Raw genomic sequence first — 22,596 nt, 5'->3', positions numbered from 1 at the left:
AGTCCCGGCCTCAGTCCTGGCTCCGTCACACACACTCAGCTGCGCCTTCATGGTACCGAAAAACAAGTCGAGCAGCCTGATGGTGGTGTGCCTTATGAAATCGAGCACACGTACAATAAAGCACACATACAGCTGCATCAAACACACACACACACATACAGCAATAGGAAAAACGGGGAAAACGCTCAGGAAGCCAGGGCTGTGGGGAAGGCTTCCACATACAAAACATGGACACTTTCTGGTTCCGATTTACTAGCCCCTCTTCCCTCTTTTCCTTTGCAATTTGCAATTGCCGGAAGGATTGATAAGTTCTTTGGAATGTGTTAAACTTTAGCGACTGAAAAATCCACTTATTAGTACCGTGAATGTGTTTTAAACTATATTGTGTAAAAATATGTAGTCAATTGAATTGTGTATACAACTCTTCTAATAAATTCAATCCAAAAAACTTGTGACTAATTTAAGCAAAAGCATAAGTAAGGTACTTCTCATACAACGCATCTCCGATTCGTTCGTGCGTTTGTCCCTAACAGCTTTCCATCCAATCCATTTTAGCCTGTGCGCGTCTCTGTCTCTCTCTCTCTCATGCTCAACCACGTCGCTATAATGACGGTAGAAAACATTCACCATGAGGCAACATATTTCCAAAGCACTTGCCTTTTTTTGTGTTCCAAAACACAGCCAACAAGCGCAACCCAACCACCACCCACGCGGCTTGAAATACACTTTTGCTACTTTTGTTTATTTTTTCGCGTTGCTTTATTTCTGCTCGAGAGATTCATGCTTAACTGGTTTTGCTATTCTTTGTAGATTGATTTAGAAGCTCTGTTTCAAACGCGTAATTCATAAATATTATCACAAACTGTATGAAAGTGTTTTACTGTTTCACACTACATTTAGTAATGTAGAAGAACATGGATTATTCACCTGATTATTTTGTAATATAGTTAAATTGGTAAATATGATAAACTTTATTATTCTACATGAGTTGAATCCATTCACTGGAATTATACTAACATAGCCATATAACCTACCAGATGAGTGTAAAGATATAAATGCTTATGAAAAACATCCACCCATATCAGATTCGAACCGACGACCTGTGTTACTGAAGAGCGTACGCTCAAACAATGCGCCATGAGACCGCTCCTATCTACACCACGATAATAGCCAATACAAGCAACATGCGCAAAAGGCAGCACACTATTCGTTACGATGATTTATTACACTTTTGTTTATTGCAATTCAATTCTGTCCCATCCATTACCTGTACCTTCTCTTCTGGCTTATGACTCATTGTGGTGAAATTATAACATTACCTTCGAGGCCCAACCAACAAACGTGCACACTTGCTTCGCATTCGCGCAAGCAAAGCAAGCACAATCCCGGGCTATCTGGAATTTCGGTTTCCACCAAATTGAATGAATTAAAGCCACCACCATTGAAAGACGTACAACATTTACCGTAAAAGCACACAACACGACGGGTACGCAACAATGCGCTACAAAACATACGCCAACAGAAATGAAACGATGACGGGAAAAGGGAAGATCCCTGCTGTACACACAGAAGCAAACACAAGAAGCTACAGTGCCGAGATGCTGCTGAATGCCGAAAGGAAACCAAAGCACCGGAGAGATGAGAGGTGCAGCAATAGGAGAAATAAGTTAAAAAGCGATCTTTCGCAGCGTGCATCTTCGACATCATCATTCCGCATCATGTTTTCCGGTTTGGCAATGGCCAATGCACCACAAAAACATGAAAACCCACGGACAAAAAACCTCGGAGAAGTGGATAGCATATCTCTTTCTCTCCCGTGGTGGGTCTTGTGCTTGCCCTGTGTCTGCCCCTGCTTTACCTTCACAGAACGTCTGCGTCTTTATCGTCATGGTTTCTCTGCCGTTGCCGTGTTTCTTCAGAACAGTGTGTGCCTTCTTGCCTCTTCGTGCTTCCTGCCATACCAAGGGAAGGGAAAACGCACACCCAAATCCTGACCAGGTCTTTTCGCTCTTCCCATCCACACGCTTTTACTCGGTAAGGTATTATTGATTTCGACCTGAAAGCCCCGGCTGTCGGCGCAGGCTTTTCATTGTGCGTGACATTTCCTTTTCATCTTTTGATTACCCCGATTAAATGGACTACGCGTTGGACAATTTTCTATAACGCCATCCCCGTTGATTATACGAATTAAACGTTGATAAAATACATTTTTACATAATCAAAAGCTATATGTAACTTTAATCAAAATGAAAATCTTTTCACATTTAACAGATGTTACTATCACCACTCACTCACCCACATAATTACACCGGCGATAAGCATTCCGTTTCGCAATCAATCAACAAAGATTTAACAGAAAAAATAAATCAAAACAGAAAAGAATGAAAAGCGATGCAAAAAACCATAGCACAACATACCGAACTGCTATATAATAATATTTGCATAAATCTGCCAAACGCTGCGAGTGGTAAGGGCGGCAAAAAAAACACGAACACGAGAGAAATAAAATAACATGTATCTGCTTGTGTACTTCGACGGAACGTTTTCAACGGCGCAGGCAACAAGCTGGGACAGAGCTAGGGCGGGGTTTCTTTCACAGCTATATTTGCATTGAAAATCAATTTGCCTTTAAGCCACGTCCGGGGGCGTTTCGGTGAGCATGAAATGTGATGAATTTAAGGAAACATTGAGCTTAATTTCTGTTTCATTCATATCGTTTTTTGACAAATTAAAACAAAATACGCTTTTCAGTATTGATACAACGACAAGAGCTGTATTTTGTTAACTCCTGCTGGTTGCTACCAACCAACCCAACGCAACATTCTCCCTTTAGAGTAAAGATATATGCCCAAGAGAAGATATAAGCAGAAAAGGGATATTTGAAAAGAACTGTGAACAACATATACATCATTTTCAAATTCATAACAGCTATAGAACTAGAAACAAAACTGATTGTGACGCAGAATTTCCAATTGTGTAGTTAAGAGTATAAAAGTTATACTCATTACTAAATAATAATCAAAGTAATGAATGTATTAATTGTTACAAAACCCAAAAGCTTCTTCTATGTTTTCAAAATGCAATTAGTTAATGCTTAGTTAATAATAAGTTGCAAGGCTTATAAATCTCTAAAATGTCACTGAAAAACAAATTTACAACACTCATTAATGCTCATGCCCATAATGCTGTGTCATTTTGCAGATACAATTTATAATGCTGACATCACCAATACTTTGTTCAGCTCGAAGAGACATTGGAACCGGCCCTGGTGTGTGGACACGAGTCCGAGGCCAATCTTTATCCGGCGTTATTCGACCGGACCGATTTCGTTTCCCATTTTTCGTCTCGCAGCCAAGAAGCTGTCTCATCTGCCTCATGTACACTCACGGTGGACACACACACACACACACACACACACACATACAGCCAGTGGTGCAAACTATGCACTAGCGTACCGAGTGACAAAAGCAGTGCAGCAGCATGTGCAGCGCGCATCCCCTCGGCCCGTTTTTGCTATCCCACAACACGCCCAAATCCCGCTCGGATCGATACCGAGACGAGAGCGTGATGGTCCCTCCCTTCCTTGGAACCCCCCTAACGAGCAGCGGGATGAAAGCAAATGAGCAATCGGTTTATGATGGAACCCGGGGACAGGGGAACAGCCAGGGCGAGCCTTTCCCTGTTCCTTTCCCGCGCCTGGCCACCCTCTGCGCGCACACCGACGCTGACCGGTTTTCGTGTGCACTTGAACGGTTCTCGTTCGTTGCATATATTTAGAATGTTTCGCTCGTCCGACGCTCAACTGCAACACATATGCACCTCGCTGCTGGTCGGACACAATTGTGACCGCCTACTAGAGACGCCTAACCTACCCACCCAGGTCCTTTCTTTCCCAGTCCTCCCCCCATTCCATCGCTAAGTGTACACAGTATTTATATCATTATTTTACTTCAAACCTATCGTGTCGTTGGCGTGTGGACCCGACCGAACGAGCGGGACGACTTTTGCTGCCCTGCACACGGACCTTCTGGACGAGATGAAGAAACTTATCGTTCGCTATCTACGTACCACCAGGAGGGCGGCATAGATTTTATTTGCCGGAAAAAGCCTCCCCATGTTGCGCACTCAATCGCTTGCAAATTGCAAATGCTGTTCGTTAGAAATGGCCGCTCTTCACTCGCCTTCATGTGTTGTTGTTACAAGTTCCAAATAAAGAGCTCAGGAATAATGCACTCTGCCAGAAAAGACCATCGACCAGTACCGAGAAAATGTACTACAAAACGACAGTCATGTTCGTACAAGCGGATTTTAATAACCAAGTGAAGTTCACACAGATTCATGCCAAATCAATGCAATTGATTGGATAACACACATATGCTTCTCGTTCACGCCTTTACGATCAAACAACCATTAACCGCACGTTCTAGTGCGAGTATTCATCCATCAAAAAAACGTTACCAAAAGACACATGCAACGTAAATCATTGGTAATGAATATCGTCAACAAAAAAGGAAGAATTCAACATTAAACCGGCCTCCGCGCCGCAATGGACAGCCACCAAATAGGAGGAAATATGCTTTATCCCTAAAAACCCACTCCCGATTCAGGCAAAGCGATAACCACACCACCCAAGCGACAGCGGTAGAGAGAGGAGAGCCACGCACACAAAAAAAAAACAACCAAACAAACACATCTTCCATCTTCACGCAGTGCCTCGCGCTGACCCGAGGGGCGCTGGGGCGCAATTTGGGGTGGCAAAAAAGCCTCCCCTTAATCCATCGCTCGCCCTCCTTCCTTCCTCGGCAAGGAAAATCAAGGTTTAACGAGATGTGGAAAAACTGAACAAACAACAACGGGCAGGAGAAAATGAATTCGCATCATGGTCCATCTCTCTCGCTCTCTCGTCTTTCTGGCTCTTCTCGGCAGTGTGCTTCCAACCACACGGTGAGCGTGAGATTAGGTTATGCTGAATGTCTTCAGAGTGAGCAAGATAGCGGCGCATCAAGCCCGAAACGAGAGCAGAAGCCGGAGGATGGACGACACGGGTGGGTACACGCGGCAGCCACGGCCGCAAAAACCGAAAATGTGCCTCTCGCTCACGCGCTGGCCGTCCACAAAAGCGAGAATATAATCAGAATTTATATTCACCGACGGGGTAATGGAAAACTTCCGCCCTTGCCCCTACTACTGTCCCTTTGCAGGACATGCCCAGGCCCCTGTACAGCCCTTTGTTCAAGCCGGATTGGCAAAGCCCTTCTTCCTTTCGCTGTCTCTCTTTTGCTTGCGTGGCAGAGGCAGAATAAACACATTTCCAGTTATTATTGAATGAACTTTCATAATTTGTTTCACACTAATCGAAACTTGGTTATTAATCGCTCGTTTCATTAAATAACTCTTTTGCGGTTGCTACAGCTGAGAATGGCAAAGGAAAAAGCTTTAAATTGATGACTTATTGTGGGAAGTATGCAATATGGTTCTCTGGTTTTGGCTATTTATTATATTATTTTATTTTTATAATAATTTTACTAAATGATAGTTAATTAAAAAGAGCAAATTGTACACGCCTACCAAGCCCAGCGCCGTAATAAAACCGAAGCCAATTATTGTGCAACGTTTTTCCACTGGCGTGTTTTGCGTTTATTTTTAGGTACATTACACAAACACTCCTATCCTGTAACCTTTAGCAAATGTTGATCAAAACTTTGCCTGAAACCTTCATCAGAAGTTGACTGGAACCGAACCGCAACCGTACCGTCCCCCTCCCACCACCCGTGTGGCCACCAGTTCCTCCTCACGAATCCTCTGCACAGTCTCTCTCCGACAAACAAGGATGGGAAATCAGATGGAAAATTGTGTGCTGGAAAATGTGCAAAATCAGGATGCGAAATACCGGGCGGCGGGGACGGGCTGAATGGGAGGCTAAAATGGCTAAGAGAGCTACCAATGCTGGCTTTACCGAGTCCTACCACCACCACCACCGTCCTCTCGCACACTCCCAAAGAAGCACAAGTGACTTGTGGAATAGCAAACGAGCAACAAACACACTAAAGGCGAACCGACTCTAGTCGAACTGTACCGTACTATTCGATTCGGCTGTTGAGACATAGCAGCAGCAGCAGCAGCAGCAGCCTGAAGAAGCACAGCGACGACGACGGCGATGGTAAAAGTTTCACAGCAATGTGAAAAAGCGGAAAAATCGATATCATTTTACGTCAAATCCAGAGCCTCGCTGGAACGACACAATGATGTATTTGTGTCTTTGTGTTTGTGTGTGTGCTACAGAGACGTGTCTATGTGTTTGTGCGCGTGTGCATGCGTGTGTATGTGTGCCAAAAAAGGCACCGAAGGCACTAAAGCGTATGTGTGCTCGGCTAGAGGTTTGTCGCGACTGTTGCACGCTTCACAAAAGTTTAAACACTTCGAAAAGACTTTTCTGGAGACAAATCTTGTAGAAAAAATGGTTTCAAAAATTCACAAACTCCGTCCAATCTTCATCACATTTGTCAAGGATTGTAAAGCGAAGGGTAATAAGTTTGTTAATGCTCCCAATTGCCCTACAACACACACACACACACTTTTTACGACACCTTAACGCGCATCGCCGCATTTTTACAATCTCAAATCAATGTCAAAAAGTTTAACAATTTCCCCCCATTTTCAATTGCGGCCCGCAAAATCGAACCCGTAACCGGGAACGATTTTTCCCCTTTTTGACAGGAAAACTAGGACAGGAAGACCCGCGCTGTTGTCCTTTTTGTGTGTGTTGGTGAGCGACTTCCTTCAAATGTGTATCGTCATTTGTGTAGCGGAAGGAAGCTGATTATTCACGAAATAATGTGGCTAAATACTTGTGACAGTTTTGTGAAAAACAAAATCTATGTAAATACACAAAAAAATACTTGAAGTACACTAGTTTGAATTATTGATGTTTTATTTAGAATAAAATATCGATTATTATATTATTTACTCTTTAAAATTATAACTAACATAGGAAATCACACATTGGCCATTCCTTTGTGCAATGCATCAAACCAGACAAAAGCAAACACTGCGACATCAACAGTGCGCGATGTCACAACGTAAAGAAAACCCCCTTAAAAACCCTTGCCAAGAACAGCCGAGAGGCCAAAAGTGGGAAATAAATAGCTCGTCCATACAAATCGATTGTATTAAAATATTAAAGCAATTTTCGAAAAAACTTTTATCACCCGAGCACCCCACAAGGGTTATGGGCTTCCCTCCCTAGCTCCCTGCCGCCCTGCTTTCTCCTCCCCATGGGGAGGGGGGAAGCCAAGTACTTGCGCCGTACTGCCCGAAGGCACAAGCGCCGCGCCTTTATGTCGTTTGGTGGCGTTTTATGCTTTGACCAACATTAAAATAGCGTGTGGAAGAAAGAGAGCGAGAGAGAGAGCACACACAAAACCTAGAAGCGCTTAAAACCGGCTGAATGAACCTTCGGCCGCAAAAGGATATGCACGGCCGGGTGGTTTGGCGCGTTGTTCTCGGGAACGAAGGGGAAAAGTAGGAAAAAAAGCAGCCAAGTTTTCTTCGCCCGACAGAACGGAACGGGGTTCACTCTCTTGCGCGCGCGTTTGGAACCATTTTTCGAAAACGATGGTTTTGCAAAACTTTTCCCGTTTATCATTTAGCAGCAGCAGCACCACCACCACCACCACCCCGCGAAGCAAGTAAGCGCAACAAATAAGAGGTTGCAGAAAGAAAAAAAACAGTAAACTAGAAAATTCGAAACAACGGAGAGACCCCCAAACAAACGGTGGGTTGTAAGGGGAGTGAGCCATGCAAAAGGGCACGGGAAATACAAAAGCAAACACCCACACACACACATACCACCATTTACGAGCGGGAGGAATGGCAAGGAGGAAAAAATAGAGCATCCGTTCAAGTTCTGCGCACCTTACCACACAGAGCAGCCTGTTCCTGACTCCTCCCGGCCCTCCACAACACGCCGTGGAAAGTGGCAAGCACTCGGCAGCAGCATAGCGCACTCACCCCTCCTGCCCGCCCCGCACAACAACACAGAGAGCGAGAGATATGGATTTATGTATGAGAGTGCCTTTGTACCATTTTACCGGTGCGCTATTTTGTGCCTTTTGCATACTTTATATATTTGTTTTGTGGGTGGTGGTGGTGGTGGTTTGATTGCTGTGTATTGTGTGATAGGTTTTATCAGCTTTCGGAACGCCAACGAGCTCCGGTGGCAGATGTTCTCTACATATAAATGTTAAATTACCGTGCCACTTGAAATCACCAAATTGGAATAGTTGCTCATAACTTCATAACTAATTTTATGCATCAAAATAGACTACCAGAAGCCTAGAATGTAGATTTGTTGTCGTAGTTTACTTGGTTTTATTACACTTAATTCTAAATACCCAATATGCAGACTGGTTTTGTGATGTCAAGTACCACACGCCGTTATGACGTCATTCCATGCATTCTCGTGTCGTTTATATCTCTAATGACATCAAAATTGTTTTACAATATCGTACAAAACTCCTACAGAATGTTAAACGTCTCCCTGAACAACTTCAAACCCCACAACAGAATAAAACAAGCAAAAGCTTAGAAGCCTTACAACAATTTCATAAATTAAGTGCCACTCTCTTTCGTTCGGCTGTCGGTGCTCACGGAGCCGTGAAATTTATAATTCCTTGCTCAGAATTGGGCCCAACCCAACCCAATTAGTCAACACACGCTACCGCTTAACTGCTAAACATGATGTGTTTTTCGAATGTTGACCGTTTCAATTAAATAAATCATAGGAATAGCGTGGTTTTTTTCACGACCAAAAACGACAAACCCTCATCTGTAATGCCGTTTTGTGCCCGCTTTACATTCTCTTCCTTTTGCAACTCCTTTTGCACAGCTGCACCAGAAAAGGCTCAAAAGGCACTTCCTCCCTCCTCGTCGCTCGGTGTGAATTTTCTGCAGCAATTCTCAATCCAGCAGTAGCTGTTGTATGATGTTGTGTGGTTAGCAAATCCATTAAACAACCTACTTCTTGAGCTGACGGCGGCAGCCATTTAAATAACTATCGCACAGGCATACATGCTTTGCGCACTTAACATTTTTATTTTTTATTTTCACTCTCTATCTCTCTCCTCTTTTGTGTGACTTTTATTTCCCATTGAAAAAGGTGCAGAACGAGAAAAAAAACCGAAATCCCCCTAAAATATATTCCTTTCAACAAGCGAGCGAGCGAGCGCGTATGAGCTCTTTAATGTTTGCATTATTGATTTCTTTTTCCTGCCGAGTTCGCTCGGCTCCGTTTAAGGATTCACTTTCCGCCACCTTGGGGAGTGGAGATGAATTGCCCCCCTTCCTCCCCTCCCCCCGCGAGTAGGAGCGGCGATATCGCGTGTAAAAAACCCGGGGCCGCCGGTTCCTTCCACTTTGTCACACACAATCCCCCCCATTGGATGTGTGCGCGCCCGTTAGTCGTAGAGTAGAGCGGCATTGCTTTGGAACAGAAGAACCGACTTTGACTAAAACATGAGTGTGGGAGAATCGAAGCTTTCCATGCGCTCGCTTTTGTTTTGTTGTGCAAGGGATGTACGGGAATTAGTTTCGTTCAGGAAAAACCACGGCACGGTATCGAGTGTTCGCGATTGTCGCAACATCGGAAAATGCGAGCATGCTCTCTCGCTTCTTTTCTCTCTCTTTCTATATCTCTCTCCCTTTCTCGCTCTCGCTCACTTCGGGAAAATGTGTGAGGGAAATCTTTCCAAAAGTGGAAAAATGTATCCAAACTCGTGCTGCTGCTGCTGCTCTCGGGCGTTGTTTTTCGTTCCCTTTCTCACAAACGAGAGCAAGAGGGAGAGCGCATCTTTATTTGCGAGCGCAACAAAATCCCCGAACCAACTGCTGTCGCCTGCCGGAAGTTATCGGCAGGCCCCGGCACCAGGGCTGACTACCGAACATACCGACACATACACCGACAAGGGGGAGAAGAGAGAAGCAGAGGCACGAAGCGCATTTCAAAATACCACCGGAACCGGGCTGCTGCTGCTGCTCGTAAGCACAAAAGAAAAAGCGAGCGCAGAAGCAAAACTTTTCCCGCTGCTGCTGTCCCTTTTCCACCGGCCCAGGAGAGAGAGAGAGAGAAGGAGAGCAGATCCTGGACCGGTGCTGTGTCCTTGTCGCACCAATTACTTCCCTTGACGGCCGCATGGGAGCGTCATCTATCCTTCTTTAGGGAACGTTTTGGAAATGACCCTTCGCTGGCATTGCCAACCAGGTCTGGGGGCCTTTGTTTTGTAGCTTTAAGCGGCATTAAAACCGCTCAATGGGAAGGCACAGCAGCAGGGACACATCATCGTGTCGCTGTTACTTCTGAAAAGAATGCAAGAAATTGGGCAAAATATTTGTCCAAAAAGAATCATAAAACAATCATTTTCCGAATTCACCCTAATCGTTCCTTCTTCATAAAAAGGAAAGGAGCTAACCTTCATTCTTCACCACGCTATAGTATATTATGAAAGAAGCATTACGCTCTGTTCCTCTTTAATGCATGCAGTGGGAACTGAAGCACATGCGATGCCCCGCGCGCGCTCCAAACACAACCGAGCATGTGTATATATCACGCAATCGTTTCATGACTCTGCAAATCAAATATGCGCATTCATTGCTACTAAGTATGCTTGGCGTATGGTGTGTCGTTTCCGTTTTGATTCCCTTCTTCCCCTCAGCCAAGAGCGCGGACTAAGAGAAGAAACAAATTTGCCCAATCGATTGTTGTGTTCTAAACATCACTCTTGTCCAAGTGCGGCAACAAAAACCCTTGAACTGTTGCGATTAAAAGGACACGCTGCAATTTCGACCACCGATATCATCATCCCGTGACCGCCAGTGGTCCCACTTGGGAGTGGATTTGCCGTTTTAGCTAACAATTTAGTGTGTGTGTGTGTGACCTTCTTTCTCTCAGCAAAAAGCCCATCAAAGCCGTTGGAACTCCGCGTTCGATTGGAGAGCTATCCGGTGGGCCGTCGTCTCGAGAGCTAAACCCGGAGCTGATTTGAAATCTGGCGAGAGAGAAATCTTTTCATTCCAATATGGGGTGTCTCTGGTAGCACCTCAAACCATCAACCACCCTCGGCCATCATCCGGCCATCGGTGTCAGTGTGGGCAATCATCAAATTGGACGGTCTCTCCTCTTGCCCGCACCAGCATCAATTTATGAGAATGTACTTCTCCGCCTGACCTCGCCAGATTGTGAAACACACTCCGCCACAATTACCACCATCCATCGCCAGCAGCAGCAGCAGCAGCAATAGAATGGAGGAGGTACACGTCATTCGTCATTCGAGCGGAGAACGCTCAAACATACGTTTCTGTCCTCTAATACTCTCTCACACACACAGCCACGCACACACACACACACACACACACACACACACACACACACACACACACACACACACACACACACACACACACACACACACACACACACACACACACACACACACACACACACACACACACACACACACACACACACACACACACACACACACACACACACACACACACACACACACACACACACACACACACACACACACACACACACACACACACACACACACACACACACACACACACACACACACACACACACACACACACACACACACACACACACACACACACACACACACACACACACACACACACACACACACACACACACACACACACACACACACACACACACACACACACACACACACACACACACACACACACACACACACACACACACACACACACACACACACACACACACACACACACACACACACACACACACACACACACACACACACACACACACACACACACACACACACACACACACACACACACACACACACACACACACACACACACACACACACACACACACACACACACACACACACACACACACACACACACACACACACACACACACACACACACACACACACACACACACACACACACACACACACACACACACACACACACACACACAAACACGGCTGATGACGGAATAGCGAGATGTTTTATAGCTGCGACTTTGTTGCCTTTGACATCACTTTTCATGGTTTTGATTATTTGCTTCGTATTATTAACCGCTGCGCCAAACAGTTTTCAATTGCCAAACAAAGACGCATTTCCGGCTGGAGGAGGAGCAGGGAGCGCTCAAATAAAAGAAGCAAGGAAAATGCGCATTTTCATACACAAACGGAAACTAACCGCCCCGCGCCACTCACTTGGGGATCGATTTTCCATTCGAAATGGCAGGCCAAAAACAACGCTACAACGCCTGTCAACTGAAGCAAACAAGTGGGCGGTATAAACGCGCGCAAAGTGGCAAACCGGGAAGGAGGAAAATGAGATTAAAATCCCCACGAGAACGCGATGCCTCAAGGCACTTCTTTTCCACAACGGGGTGGTGAAGGGGGGGTGAAAAGATTATTATTTACGGCGCAGAGAGAAAGTGATGATAAACAACGAGTACGTGTGTGTGTGTGTGTGTGCTCGCGGCACGAATGGAGTTGCATTTTACGTAGCGACGACAAGACGTCATTGCTAAGAGCTTTAGGATAAGATAATGCGACTAAGAAATTATTCTTTTTTAAACCTTTATTGTGTAATGATATGGAAATAGTTCCACTGCGTATTATTTTTCGCCAACGAAACGTCTGGAGCGTAATTTTCCACCCCAAAATAGCATATGCTATAAGTAAGAGGAACTATTTTTAAAGATCATTTCACAACCGTCTCAAAAAGTTTATCTTCAAAGTTGATTCACGACATCATAAAGCCTGGTACCCTAGAATATGACCGGGAAAAAATGGAAAGAATTCAATTACCAATTAAGGCACACTCGCACACAGCATACGGGCCTTCTGCTGCGTTCAATCGAAAAGGTTCTCTCTATTTTCCCTTTCTCATACTTTTTTTCTCCACAGAACCTTCTTCTACTTGCTTCCTTACCCTCATGCGGTCCCTTACAGACCGCTTCCCTTTTTGTCCACAATTTTCACACCGATTTTTGTACGCCACCGTAACCAAACACTCGGCGCACCATTCGTCGTCCATCGTCGTGCCGATTAGAAAACGGACAAGGGGTAGACGAAGAGCCGTTGTTGTTGTTGTTGTTGTTGTTTTTGTGCCTGCTCTTTTCTGATTCTGAAACGGTTGGGATGTCCCAGCAAGCAGTCAATGCATCGGCTGCGCTGCAACCTTCACAGACGATATTGAATTCAATTGCAATCAAACGTCGCAGTCGTGAGTCGTACACATCGATTGGAGGAACACGATAAAAGAGCTGAGAAGCACCGGCAGACGGGCAAAAACCGAGATTCAATCCAGCGGAATGTTGGCTCATTCCAGCAGGCGAGATAAGGTTTACAAGAATTGTACGAAAAAAACGGATCTTACAGTATCACTATTGGGAAGTGTGAAAGGTGTTTCACAAAACTGGTCAAACTACGAAATCATGAGCTAAAGCTACAGCCTTTAACCGTATTGGATTGTAACGATGCATCAGCATGGTTCAGCCAATAGTGCAATGCGTAGAAGCATGGATTTTACACGACCCGTCGACGGTTCGATTCTTATCAAGATTGAATCTTTCCAGGAATTTCTCTAGCACAAGCAGATAAAACACCCCAACAAAAGAGTGGTGTTTGTTCTTCACATCGAGCTAAGAACGAAGTAACAATTACTACTACACATTTCATATTGAAGTTGAACGAAGCTACTTTCCCGGAAAACGATATAAATATCGATTGACACACATTCCTTCCACGTTTTATGACGCAGCAAATCGATGAAACATACTGGATGGGTTTTTAACAGCATTTAGAATTACATTTTCCATCGCTGGAAAACTTACGAATGCATTTCCATATTGTTTAATACGCATGTACATTTGTATCTTTATTCTAAACCAGTAGAAACGGAATTGTGCGTTCTATGAAACATTATATTAGTCACATCACTTTTCTACAAATTTCCCAACCATTGCATTCAGATTCAACAACAGATCACACAGCTTACATTCCAGGAAACGGTGTATACACGGTGCATACATCAAAGAGCCCGCCTTTTTCACGACTAATTAAAAGCCCATCCCCGCAGAACCCCGATTGCCATCTAGTGCCTGTGTGTGATAAACTTTCGGGAAAAATCAACCATCCTTTTTTCATTGATTTTCGATCGAACCAAAAAGCTCCCCTTCCCCTCATCCATTCCTCTCTCGTATCGTAGGATTCGTATGGATTTGGGCAAATAATATCTCATCTGATTCTGACACGTGTAATCACTTGCACCAATTAGCGCAGACAGCAAAATGCAAACGCGATGATGATGCAGCAAACGAATGTCACTTCAATGTGCAAAGGGGAGTGTTGTGTCGAAATGCTTTTAATCAGCATCCAGAGGCGAGCGGATTGCATCAATTCTAACCAAACTGTTTTCATTTCTAATAATGTAGCAATGCATTCCAGTCACAAGAGCGAACGAACAGCAGAACATAGAAGCGTGATTCGTGGAAAAATAAATGTGGAATGTGTTTTTTTTTCGCTCTAACACAACCTCATCCCACAACACATCCACCTGTTGGTATGAGTGGTTTTGCAGTTTTGTGTGTGTGTGCTTTCCCCATGTGTACCGAACCTGTGGTCAACCTCCGGAAACATGAAAATTAAATACCTTTCTCCCGAGCAAAATACATCGATCGCAGGAATGCTCTCAACTATAGTATTGGTACGTAATGTACAGTATCGAAACGCTAAGGGTGATTAAATCCACGATTAGTCCCGTGTTTCGAGAACATTGTTGAAATGAGCCTCTCGAAAGTGACCTATTTCTACCGTAAGAGCTAGCGTTGCTCCCTAGAAGGAAACATTGATGTTTTTAACATTTATTCCACAACAATCGATGGATTATTCTAGTCCGTTTTGGTACAGTTGGTCGCCCGCTTTCAAATAACTTTCAAAACTAAGATTAAAACAAATTGCAATTGCTTTTAGCAAATGGCTTTGCCTTCAAACTACTGTAAAATGTAAATTAGTTCCAGCGTATATCCTTTTATTGTAGCGAATGCAGCTTTCCTCATGCAGCAATAACTCATACAAAAAAGGATATAGAAAGCAGGCACATGATAAAGCACACCATTTGGACCCGGCGCAGGAGTATCATTCATTTGTCCACCAGCTCTGACCATTACTGGCCATGGGTTTGACGGATATCGATGGAGCCAAAGCCAAAGGGAAGGCACGGTATCGATTTTACTACTCCACAAACTGCACCAAGAGAGAGAGAGAGAGAGTTGAGTGTGAGGGGTTAAAAATAGTTTCCTTTGCTTATTTTTTCTCAGCGCAAATTTACTGTCCTTGTTCGCTGCTCGGGATGGGACGGAAGAGATGTCACGGACACTGGATTTATGGCAGCCAAGGGGACTGTGGGGTGTAGAGGTTTGCCTTTTATGAGCATGTATTACGGTAATAACGCTGGATTGACGAGCTTCATGTTTCATTAGTTACAGATAACAGTGTGTACACGGTGTTATGCATCTTCCTAAAATTGCACCTCATAAAGACTCATGCACTTTGATGACAAGAAGCATCAACGCTACCCTTCCAATAAAATCACAAAACTTTACAAACCGGGTTTTACTAAAAAAGGAACACCGGATCAGAGAGTTGCAGAAAAACGTGCTGACAACAGTTAAAGTTATTGCTTAATTCAAACTTGCGGGATATTAAGAACATTCAAGAATCTTCAGCTTTTACCATAACTGTACATACTTAACATACGAAACTATTGCGCTCTATGACACCTAATCCTCTTGTTGGAGAAGGAAAAAAGCAAGCACTCCCATAGACCAAAGTACAAAAAAGGGCACCCCCTTGGATTGGGAGCAATAAAGCGACAACACGCTCACACACACTCACACATATTAAACCGTGACAAAAGACGACCACGTTAAGCTACATGTGACTAACTATTCGAGGCCACCAACATCTAACAACATGCGCACAAACACGAAGAACACAGAACAAGAACACACTGCCGCTCGTCAAGTTTTGCGTTATTTTCCGCAATCGTCGATGACGGACGGTGGTGCATGCATCCATTATGTTCTCTACTTGGGGATCCAGTCATAACCCTGGACACCCTCCGGAAGAGGAGCAAGAATCTTCTATCCATCCACACAGAAGACGGAGAGAGAGAAAGATTTTACGACCGAATGTGAAAAAACACAGAGTCGAATAACAACTCGAGCAGTGAGCAAGGGCTGACAGGAAGCAGCACGAGGCAGGCAAGCAGGGCCACATCATCTCACACGATTTTGAACGGGTTTCGGGCACGGTAATAAAATGGCATCGAAACCGCGCAACACACATGCAATGTGCGAATTTAAACTCTAATTTCCACATGGAAGGAGAAAAGGACAAAAAGGAGCATATCTGTTAGCCGGATTTGAGTGGTTTTCTGAGCAACAATCAGTCAGTCGGACTCGTCAATGACGCGAACGAACAACAGCAAAAGTTTTAGGCTCTTCCCGGGATGTACAAGTGTGACGTCATTTTATGATTTACGATGCATTCTATAGCCAACAAAAAAGTGCTCAAGAAAGTTCGAAACATTTGGAAACATTAAAATTGTACCGCAAAGTGGAGTTCTCAAATATAGTTTTGTCGGGATGTGAAATCCGTAAACACACTTTGCAGACCTTCTTCCAACAGAAAAAGAAAGAACCTGTTTGTCATGGACAAACCAAAAAACCCCGTAGATTGGTTGTGTTTTCTTTTAATCAAACTATCCATCCCATCAAGCATTCGGCCTACACGAAAGACTTATTTATGGCGTGACGTTTTAGCAATAGTAAAACATAACAAAAATTCTCGACGCATAAATCATTCATACTGATACCACCGCAGCAGCTAGTGCTAGTGGTGGAAGATGGATTGTAAAACCCTGGTGTATATTATTGGTTTGGCTCTGGTCAAATCATTATCATCGTGAAGTGTATATTTGAGCGGGACGGTCTTTGAGCCTGGAAATTAAAATTACCTTTTTTACGAGCCATACACACCCCACAAAAACAGACACGAAAGGCATTAGGCGAATAGGGGGGACCTAATAATAAGGTAGGCATTTTCCAATTTGCTATTTTTATTTCGTCATAAACCGGGGCGAGCGTTCGGGCTCATTCTATAACAGAGCTTATACAACACAGCTCCTTCTAAGAAGCATTTCAGCTGTTTTGAAACTTTTTTTTTGGTGGTGAGATTTTCTTCCCGCACCTGCACTCGTTTGCTTCTTCCACCAACAAGCGGTCTGTACAGAAACTTCAACTTTCAATGACCGACCCGCAATCGACAAGTTGATAAGAAAGTAGAGTTAAACAGAAGAAAGAAAAAACACAGCTGAACAAAAGCGTGATAGACATCTCACACACTGTGAATGCTCACAATACACAAGAAGTGCAACAGACGAAGAAGAAAATAGCGCCACATCAACACACACACAGAACAGCGCACAACAAAGTTTTGATAACGCCCTGTCGGGGCAAACACATTAGAGCCCGAGCCCGTTATCTGCCGAAACCCGTGCACCCCCCGAGGGCGATTGTGTGCGAAGGGTTACACAGCTCATCGGCAGGAACAGAGCAGGTTAACACACACACAGTGGGAAGGAAATTAACATGAAATTATCTTCCCAAAGCTGCGCTGTTTGTCGCGCTTTGTTTTTCTCGCGCATCCTGCTCGTTCGCAGCAGATTATGCTATATGACTTTCCGAACCCTGGGGTAGCGAGGTAAATCAGTGCAGCTGCGACAAGCCAGCTGCATTGACGCTGCACTCGCTTGTTGCGAAACAATTCGCATGAACGTGTTGGGGGTTTACATTCCGAGAAGAAGATGGGGACGTTCAATGGGCTGTGCAGTGTGTGCGTTCTTGTGAAGTATGCCAATTGGATTGATTGATTTTCCGCTGAACACTCGTTATGCAGTTTTTGGAAGCGAGATGGGCTGTTTGCCTTTACTGAACCTATCATCAGAGCAGGTTTAAGCATTTTCTAGAAATATGTTTTACAAGCAAATCGATACTTATTATTCCGTTACAATCACAACCAACAATTTTAATTGGCAAAAAGAATGCCTTAAGGCATAATAAAATTAGAGAAAAAAGATATCCAAGTTATAATTCCACAAAAATGGAAAATTTATTTAATTTAATAATTACGTTTTCCACCGAAAACGAACTTCACCGATAATGCCCCACCATAACACGGGAGCGCCGCGCCACCGGAGAGGATAAACTTTTTGCCAAGCTGTGTTTGTTTTGCACATTTCCCGGAAAATTACCCCTTCCGTGGAAAACGCTACTCCTCCCTCGGCCCCTCTCTTATCACTTTCGCTGCGCGTTAATGTAAATCTCCCACCACCACGCAGATTCTCTTTCTCCTGCGAGCCCTTAAAAATGTCAAAGCTGTCATTTAAACAACTCACCTTGATCTCCATAATCGAGCCGTAGTATGATGATGCTGCTGTGCGGAATTGCTTCCCGATGTTGCTGCTATTGCGCTGTGCTATCGGATATTGCGTTCACCGTGTTTCAATATTGATGATGTTAGTTCCACCTGAGCGAACGAATGTGTTGCCTGCTGCCGCTGCTGGCCGTTGGCTCGGCGGTGGCTGGCGCTGCTCCGTTTGGCAGCTATTTTTTTTCTTAACGGACACAGCGATTTACCTCTACTCCGCGCGCTTAGTCTTTGCACCTTTTGCTTCGGAAAGCAAATTCATTGGCAGGAAACAACAATGGCAAAAAAAACAACAACCAAAGATTAAAAAAAACCTTAAACGAACTCTGTAATTCGTCGTCTCGCGGGGGCAACCGTGAACGCGCGCGCGAGAGGGAGAGAGAGAGAGAATGGGCCGAGAACGAGACCGCACGCTCGCGCGAATAACTCGCCCGAACGGCGAATGGTGAGCGAATTAGCTGACCGACCGAACCGCGTGTGTGATGATGCTCGGGGAGCGCGACGAGTTTCTCCTTTTGGGGACGCAACACAAAAAAAACCGGCTTTTATTACGTGCGCACACAAGGGCGGAAAGGGCCCGCTGGAAGGGGGGCCAATAGCGCGGCCAGCCGGAAAGATTCGTGTGCTTTTTTTCGGGAGGTTGCTTTGCTTAATTTTATCGTGTTTAAAATGCGACTACTCGATTCGTTTTGTTTTCTTTTTTTGGTTGGGTCCGGTTACCCAAGCAACAACAACATACACATTCGTAGGAATCTGTCAATTATCTGACAGCCGGTTGCACGGTGAGAGGAGGAGAGCGGTGCGTGAGATGGGATTCTCACCCTCGGCACGACTATTTTGGATGGGAAATGCAATAATGCACTCGCGCTTTGTAAATGCGGGTACCAGCCACCATCACCACCTTCTGCCTGCCCCTCTACTCTAACTCCTTCTTCTTCTTCTCCTACTTCAATGCTTCCACAATCCCACGAGACGGCATGAGACGGGAGAGAACCGAATTCTCATTAGCAAACAGAGGGCGGCGACACTCACAAATGAGATATTTAAACGATTGCTTGATTGAACATACTTTCGGCCGATTTATCTCATTTGCTTTTCCACAATTCGCACTGCACACACCTTTGCCGTCATGCATATACACACACTCTCGCACAGACACACACGCACACACGGCGAGAACTATTATTTAACACTAGCCGTATTCCATTCCGCTCCAGGAGATGGGAGAAAGATATAGCTACGCAAATATTACGATGTTACGGCTCGATTCTATTTCACCAAAAAAGCGTATTTTTTATATTCCCTCCTGCGAGAGTAATAATATTCGCTTGTCACAATAATAAACAGCACACGTCACACGCGATGGTAGGATGAAAGGTTCTGAGCAGAAGAAGAAAAGAAGAAGCAGAAGAAAAACGGAATTAAAAATAATTCATGAAACAGAAATACATTCACTTCTTCAATTCCCATTGCGCATGAAAATAGCTCGTAAATACTGGTACACTGTTAAATTCAAGTACTTATTGTTGCTCCATAATTTATTTGTTAACTATTTGCCTATTTGCCTAGATTTTAATCACATTTTTCGATTAACACAATCACACCGTTAATTAAACCCAGTGCCACACCGACTGACGATAGTTTTCAACTGAAAATTAGTGCGTTGTTTTGCTATTTCGACGTTACCGAGGCAACAAACCAAAAAAAAAATACGCCTTTACCTAGAGAGCGACACGAGCAATGGTATGCTTGCGCTCGTATTAGTGCGTGTGTTTGTGTGCGTGCGTCTAGGTGTGTGTGTGTGTTTGCATGGATGAAAATGAATATTAAAGCAGCGGACAAACGACCGATTCGAGGAGGGATCGATCAAAGGGGAGCAGAGCACGCATACACAATGTATGTGCAATCGTTTATTGCTCATTCTCACTCACACACACACACACACACACACACTCGATTGGACAAAAAGTGTCTTCAAAAGCCATTCGAACACACATCCGACGGCAAACAAAAGAAAACGGTGTGTTTCATTTATTCGGCGACGACCGACGACACAACCATTCAATTACACAAACACACACACACAAACACGCGCGCGAGCGCACACACAGAGCAAACACAAAATTGTTGTCGGAAATAATTCACACTTAAATTGCTTTATCGCGAGATTATCGCTTTATCCCCCCACCACCCTTCCTGTCCCTTCCTGTAAAGTGCACAAGGCAGAGTGAGCGAGAACGAGTGACGAGAGTTTTTGCTCACACGTCACCAAGGCGGAGACCTGTCTCATGTCTCATCAAAGTAGCATATTCAAAACCGACGATAAAACTTGTCGCTAACCTCAAGAGAACAACTGAAACACAAACGTGCCATTGAAATTAGGTTATTAGCAAGAAGAAACACCCTATAGTTTTTTTTTTTCATTGATTCCCCCACCACCACTACCACCAGACACTATAATCACACTTCACTTCATTAATCAGGATGCCATCCTTCTTTTCTTCCTCATTGTGAAGCAAAAAAAAAACAAAAACAACTATGAAGAACAAATTGCATTGAGCAGCAGCAACAACAGAGCAGCGGAGGAAGGAGAAAAACTGCACACCATATCCGCCTTCCCCGCCCTTGCCCCTTCCACTTCACATATGCATTTATGCGCGTTCAACATAATGCTTTTATTACACACCTTCCCGCTCTCGCTCACACCAACGCACAGTTTGATTTCGTCGTCTGCTGCCTTCGGTTTCGTTCTCTCTTGCTCACTCTCACTTTCCCTATTCTCACTTGTTTTCCTCTCTCGTGGCTCTATGTTAAATGACGTTACACACGCACGCACGCACGCACACACACAGACACAAACAGTTCCTACGGCGTGCGGGTGGGTACAGTGAGATCTTGTTTTTCCTCTATAATGCCTAATGTCCCACCTTCCTCCTGCACCTTTACACCCCTTTCAACACACCACCATCACTGCGTCGCTCCGCTTACCCGTTCGCCTTACGGAAACGTTCTTGCTGCTGCTGTCTCACGGGGAGATATTAGACACAAACACTTCGTTTGTCGAGTAATTCACTAACGCGGCCCCCCCCCCGAAATAGTGCGCTTGTGTTTCATGAGCGAAATGAAATCGTAGATATTTTTTTTTTTGAATTACTTTTTGTCAGTTTGTAATTGAACGTTGTCACGTTTGCGTTACGTAGAAACCGAACACCCAAAAAAACCAAATCTTTTGGTTCAGACGCGCCGACACGCAACACACGCCAGCGGGCACGTCCGTTCGCTTCGAGTGTTGCGAGAGTAAAGCGACGGCCGGCTCTCGTGCATCTACCCGAAACCTTTGCGTGTGAGATTGTGCGAGAGGCGGTGCGAAACAGTGAGAGAGAGGCTCTATCTCATCGGAATCTTGTGTGTGTGTTTTTTTTTTTATTTCACCCAACAGAAACAACAAATAGACAATAAACAACTTTTTTTGAACGATTTTACATATTTAAAAAAAAGTTTATCCCTACAATTTCATATGGCAGTACAATCTTATCAAACTTAAAATAAAAAGCTTTGTTATTCGTACAACATCAAAAATGCACTCATTACCTTCTTTTTAGCACATTTGTTCTGCAAAGTTCCATTTGCACAGAGCACTGGCTTATACTCACTCCCATCTCACGGCTTCTCAGTCGTGTGGAGAGTTCTACCAGCTCGCTCAGTATCAGCTCCACTCTTTCCCACACTTTCATTCCATCGCTGGAAAAGCGATGGTGATGAGCTGATGAAACGTAGGCATGAGAATTTCTTTCATCTCTCACTGTAATGAGAAGCCCTCTCACTACTGCCGTTGCCAAGGCATAGTTCCAAGACAGTGTAAAAATAAATTTGCAATTTGCATAAACGCATGGACTATAAAAAAAAGGCCCCCAAAAATTTTTTAACAACAATTTTCACTTTCATTCAAAACATGGTTCATTTCAATTTTAAATTCAAAAATTCGTTCTCACTCATACACCTACAGTGTATGCACCTTGTGCGCTAG

The 22,596-nt window shown here is 44.3% G+C and overlaps 1 protein-coding gene across 6 annotated transcripts in view; it reads right to left on the bottom strand.

The window, feature by feature from the left end:
- The window catches only part of LOC120905047, a 63,870-nt gene extending 42,010 nt beyond the window's left edge, over positions 1 to 21,860 (bottom strand). Inside the window, exons 1-3 of one of the 6 annotated variants that reach the window (XM_040315698.1) lie at positions 21,558 to 21,860; positions 19,639 to 19,949; positions 18,538 to 18,812 (exon numbers count right to left, since the gene is read on the bottom strand). In XM_040315698.1, coding sequence (XP_040171632.1) covers positions 18,538 to 18,549 — 12 coding nt within the window. In that variant the 5' untranslated portion in view covers positions 18,550 to 18,812; positions 19,639 to 19,949; positions 21,558 to 21,860. Of the gene's footprint in view, positions 1 to 18,537; positions 19,950 to 21,255; positions 21,489 to 21,557 lie in introns of those variants that run through there. The other 5 variants (XM_040315694.1, XM_040315696.1, XM_040315695.1 and 2 more) reach the window with 5 other exon arrangements.
- Between the last annotated feature and the right edge of the window lie 736 nt (positions 21,861 to 22,596).

Source organism: Anopheles arabiensis, chromosome 3, assembly GCF_016920715.1.
Source record: "Anopheles arabiensis isolate DONGOLA chromosome 3, AaraD3, whole genome shotgun sequence".
In the NCBI taxonomy this organism is placed as follows: Eukaryota; Metazoa; Arthropoda; class Insecta; order Diptera; family Culicidae; genus Anopheles; species Anopheles arabiensis.
This window is presented reverse-complemented; position numbering and strand designations above follow the sequence as displayed.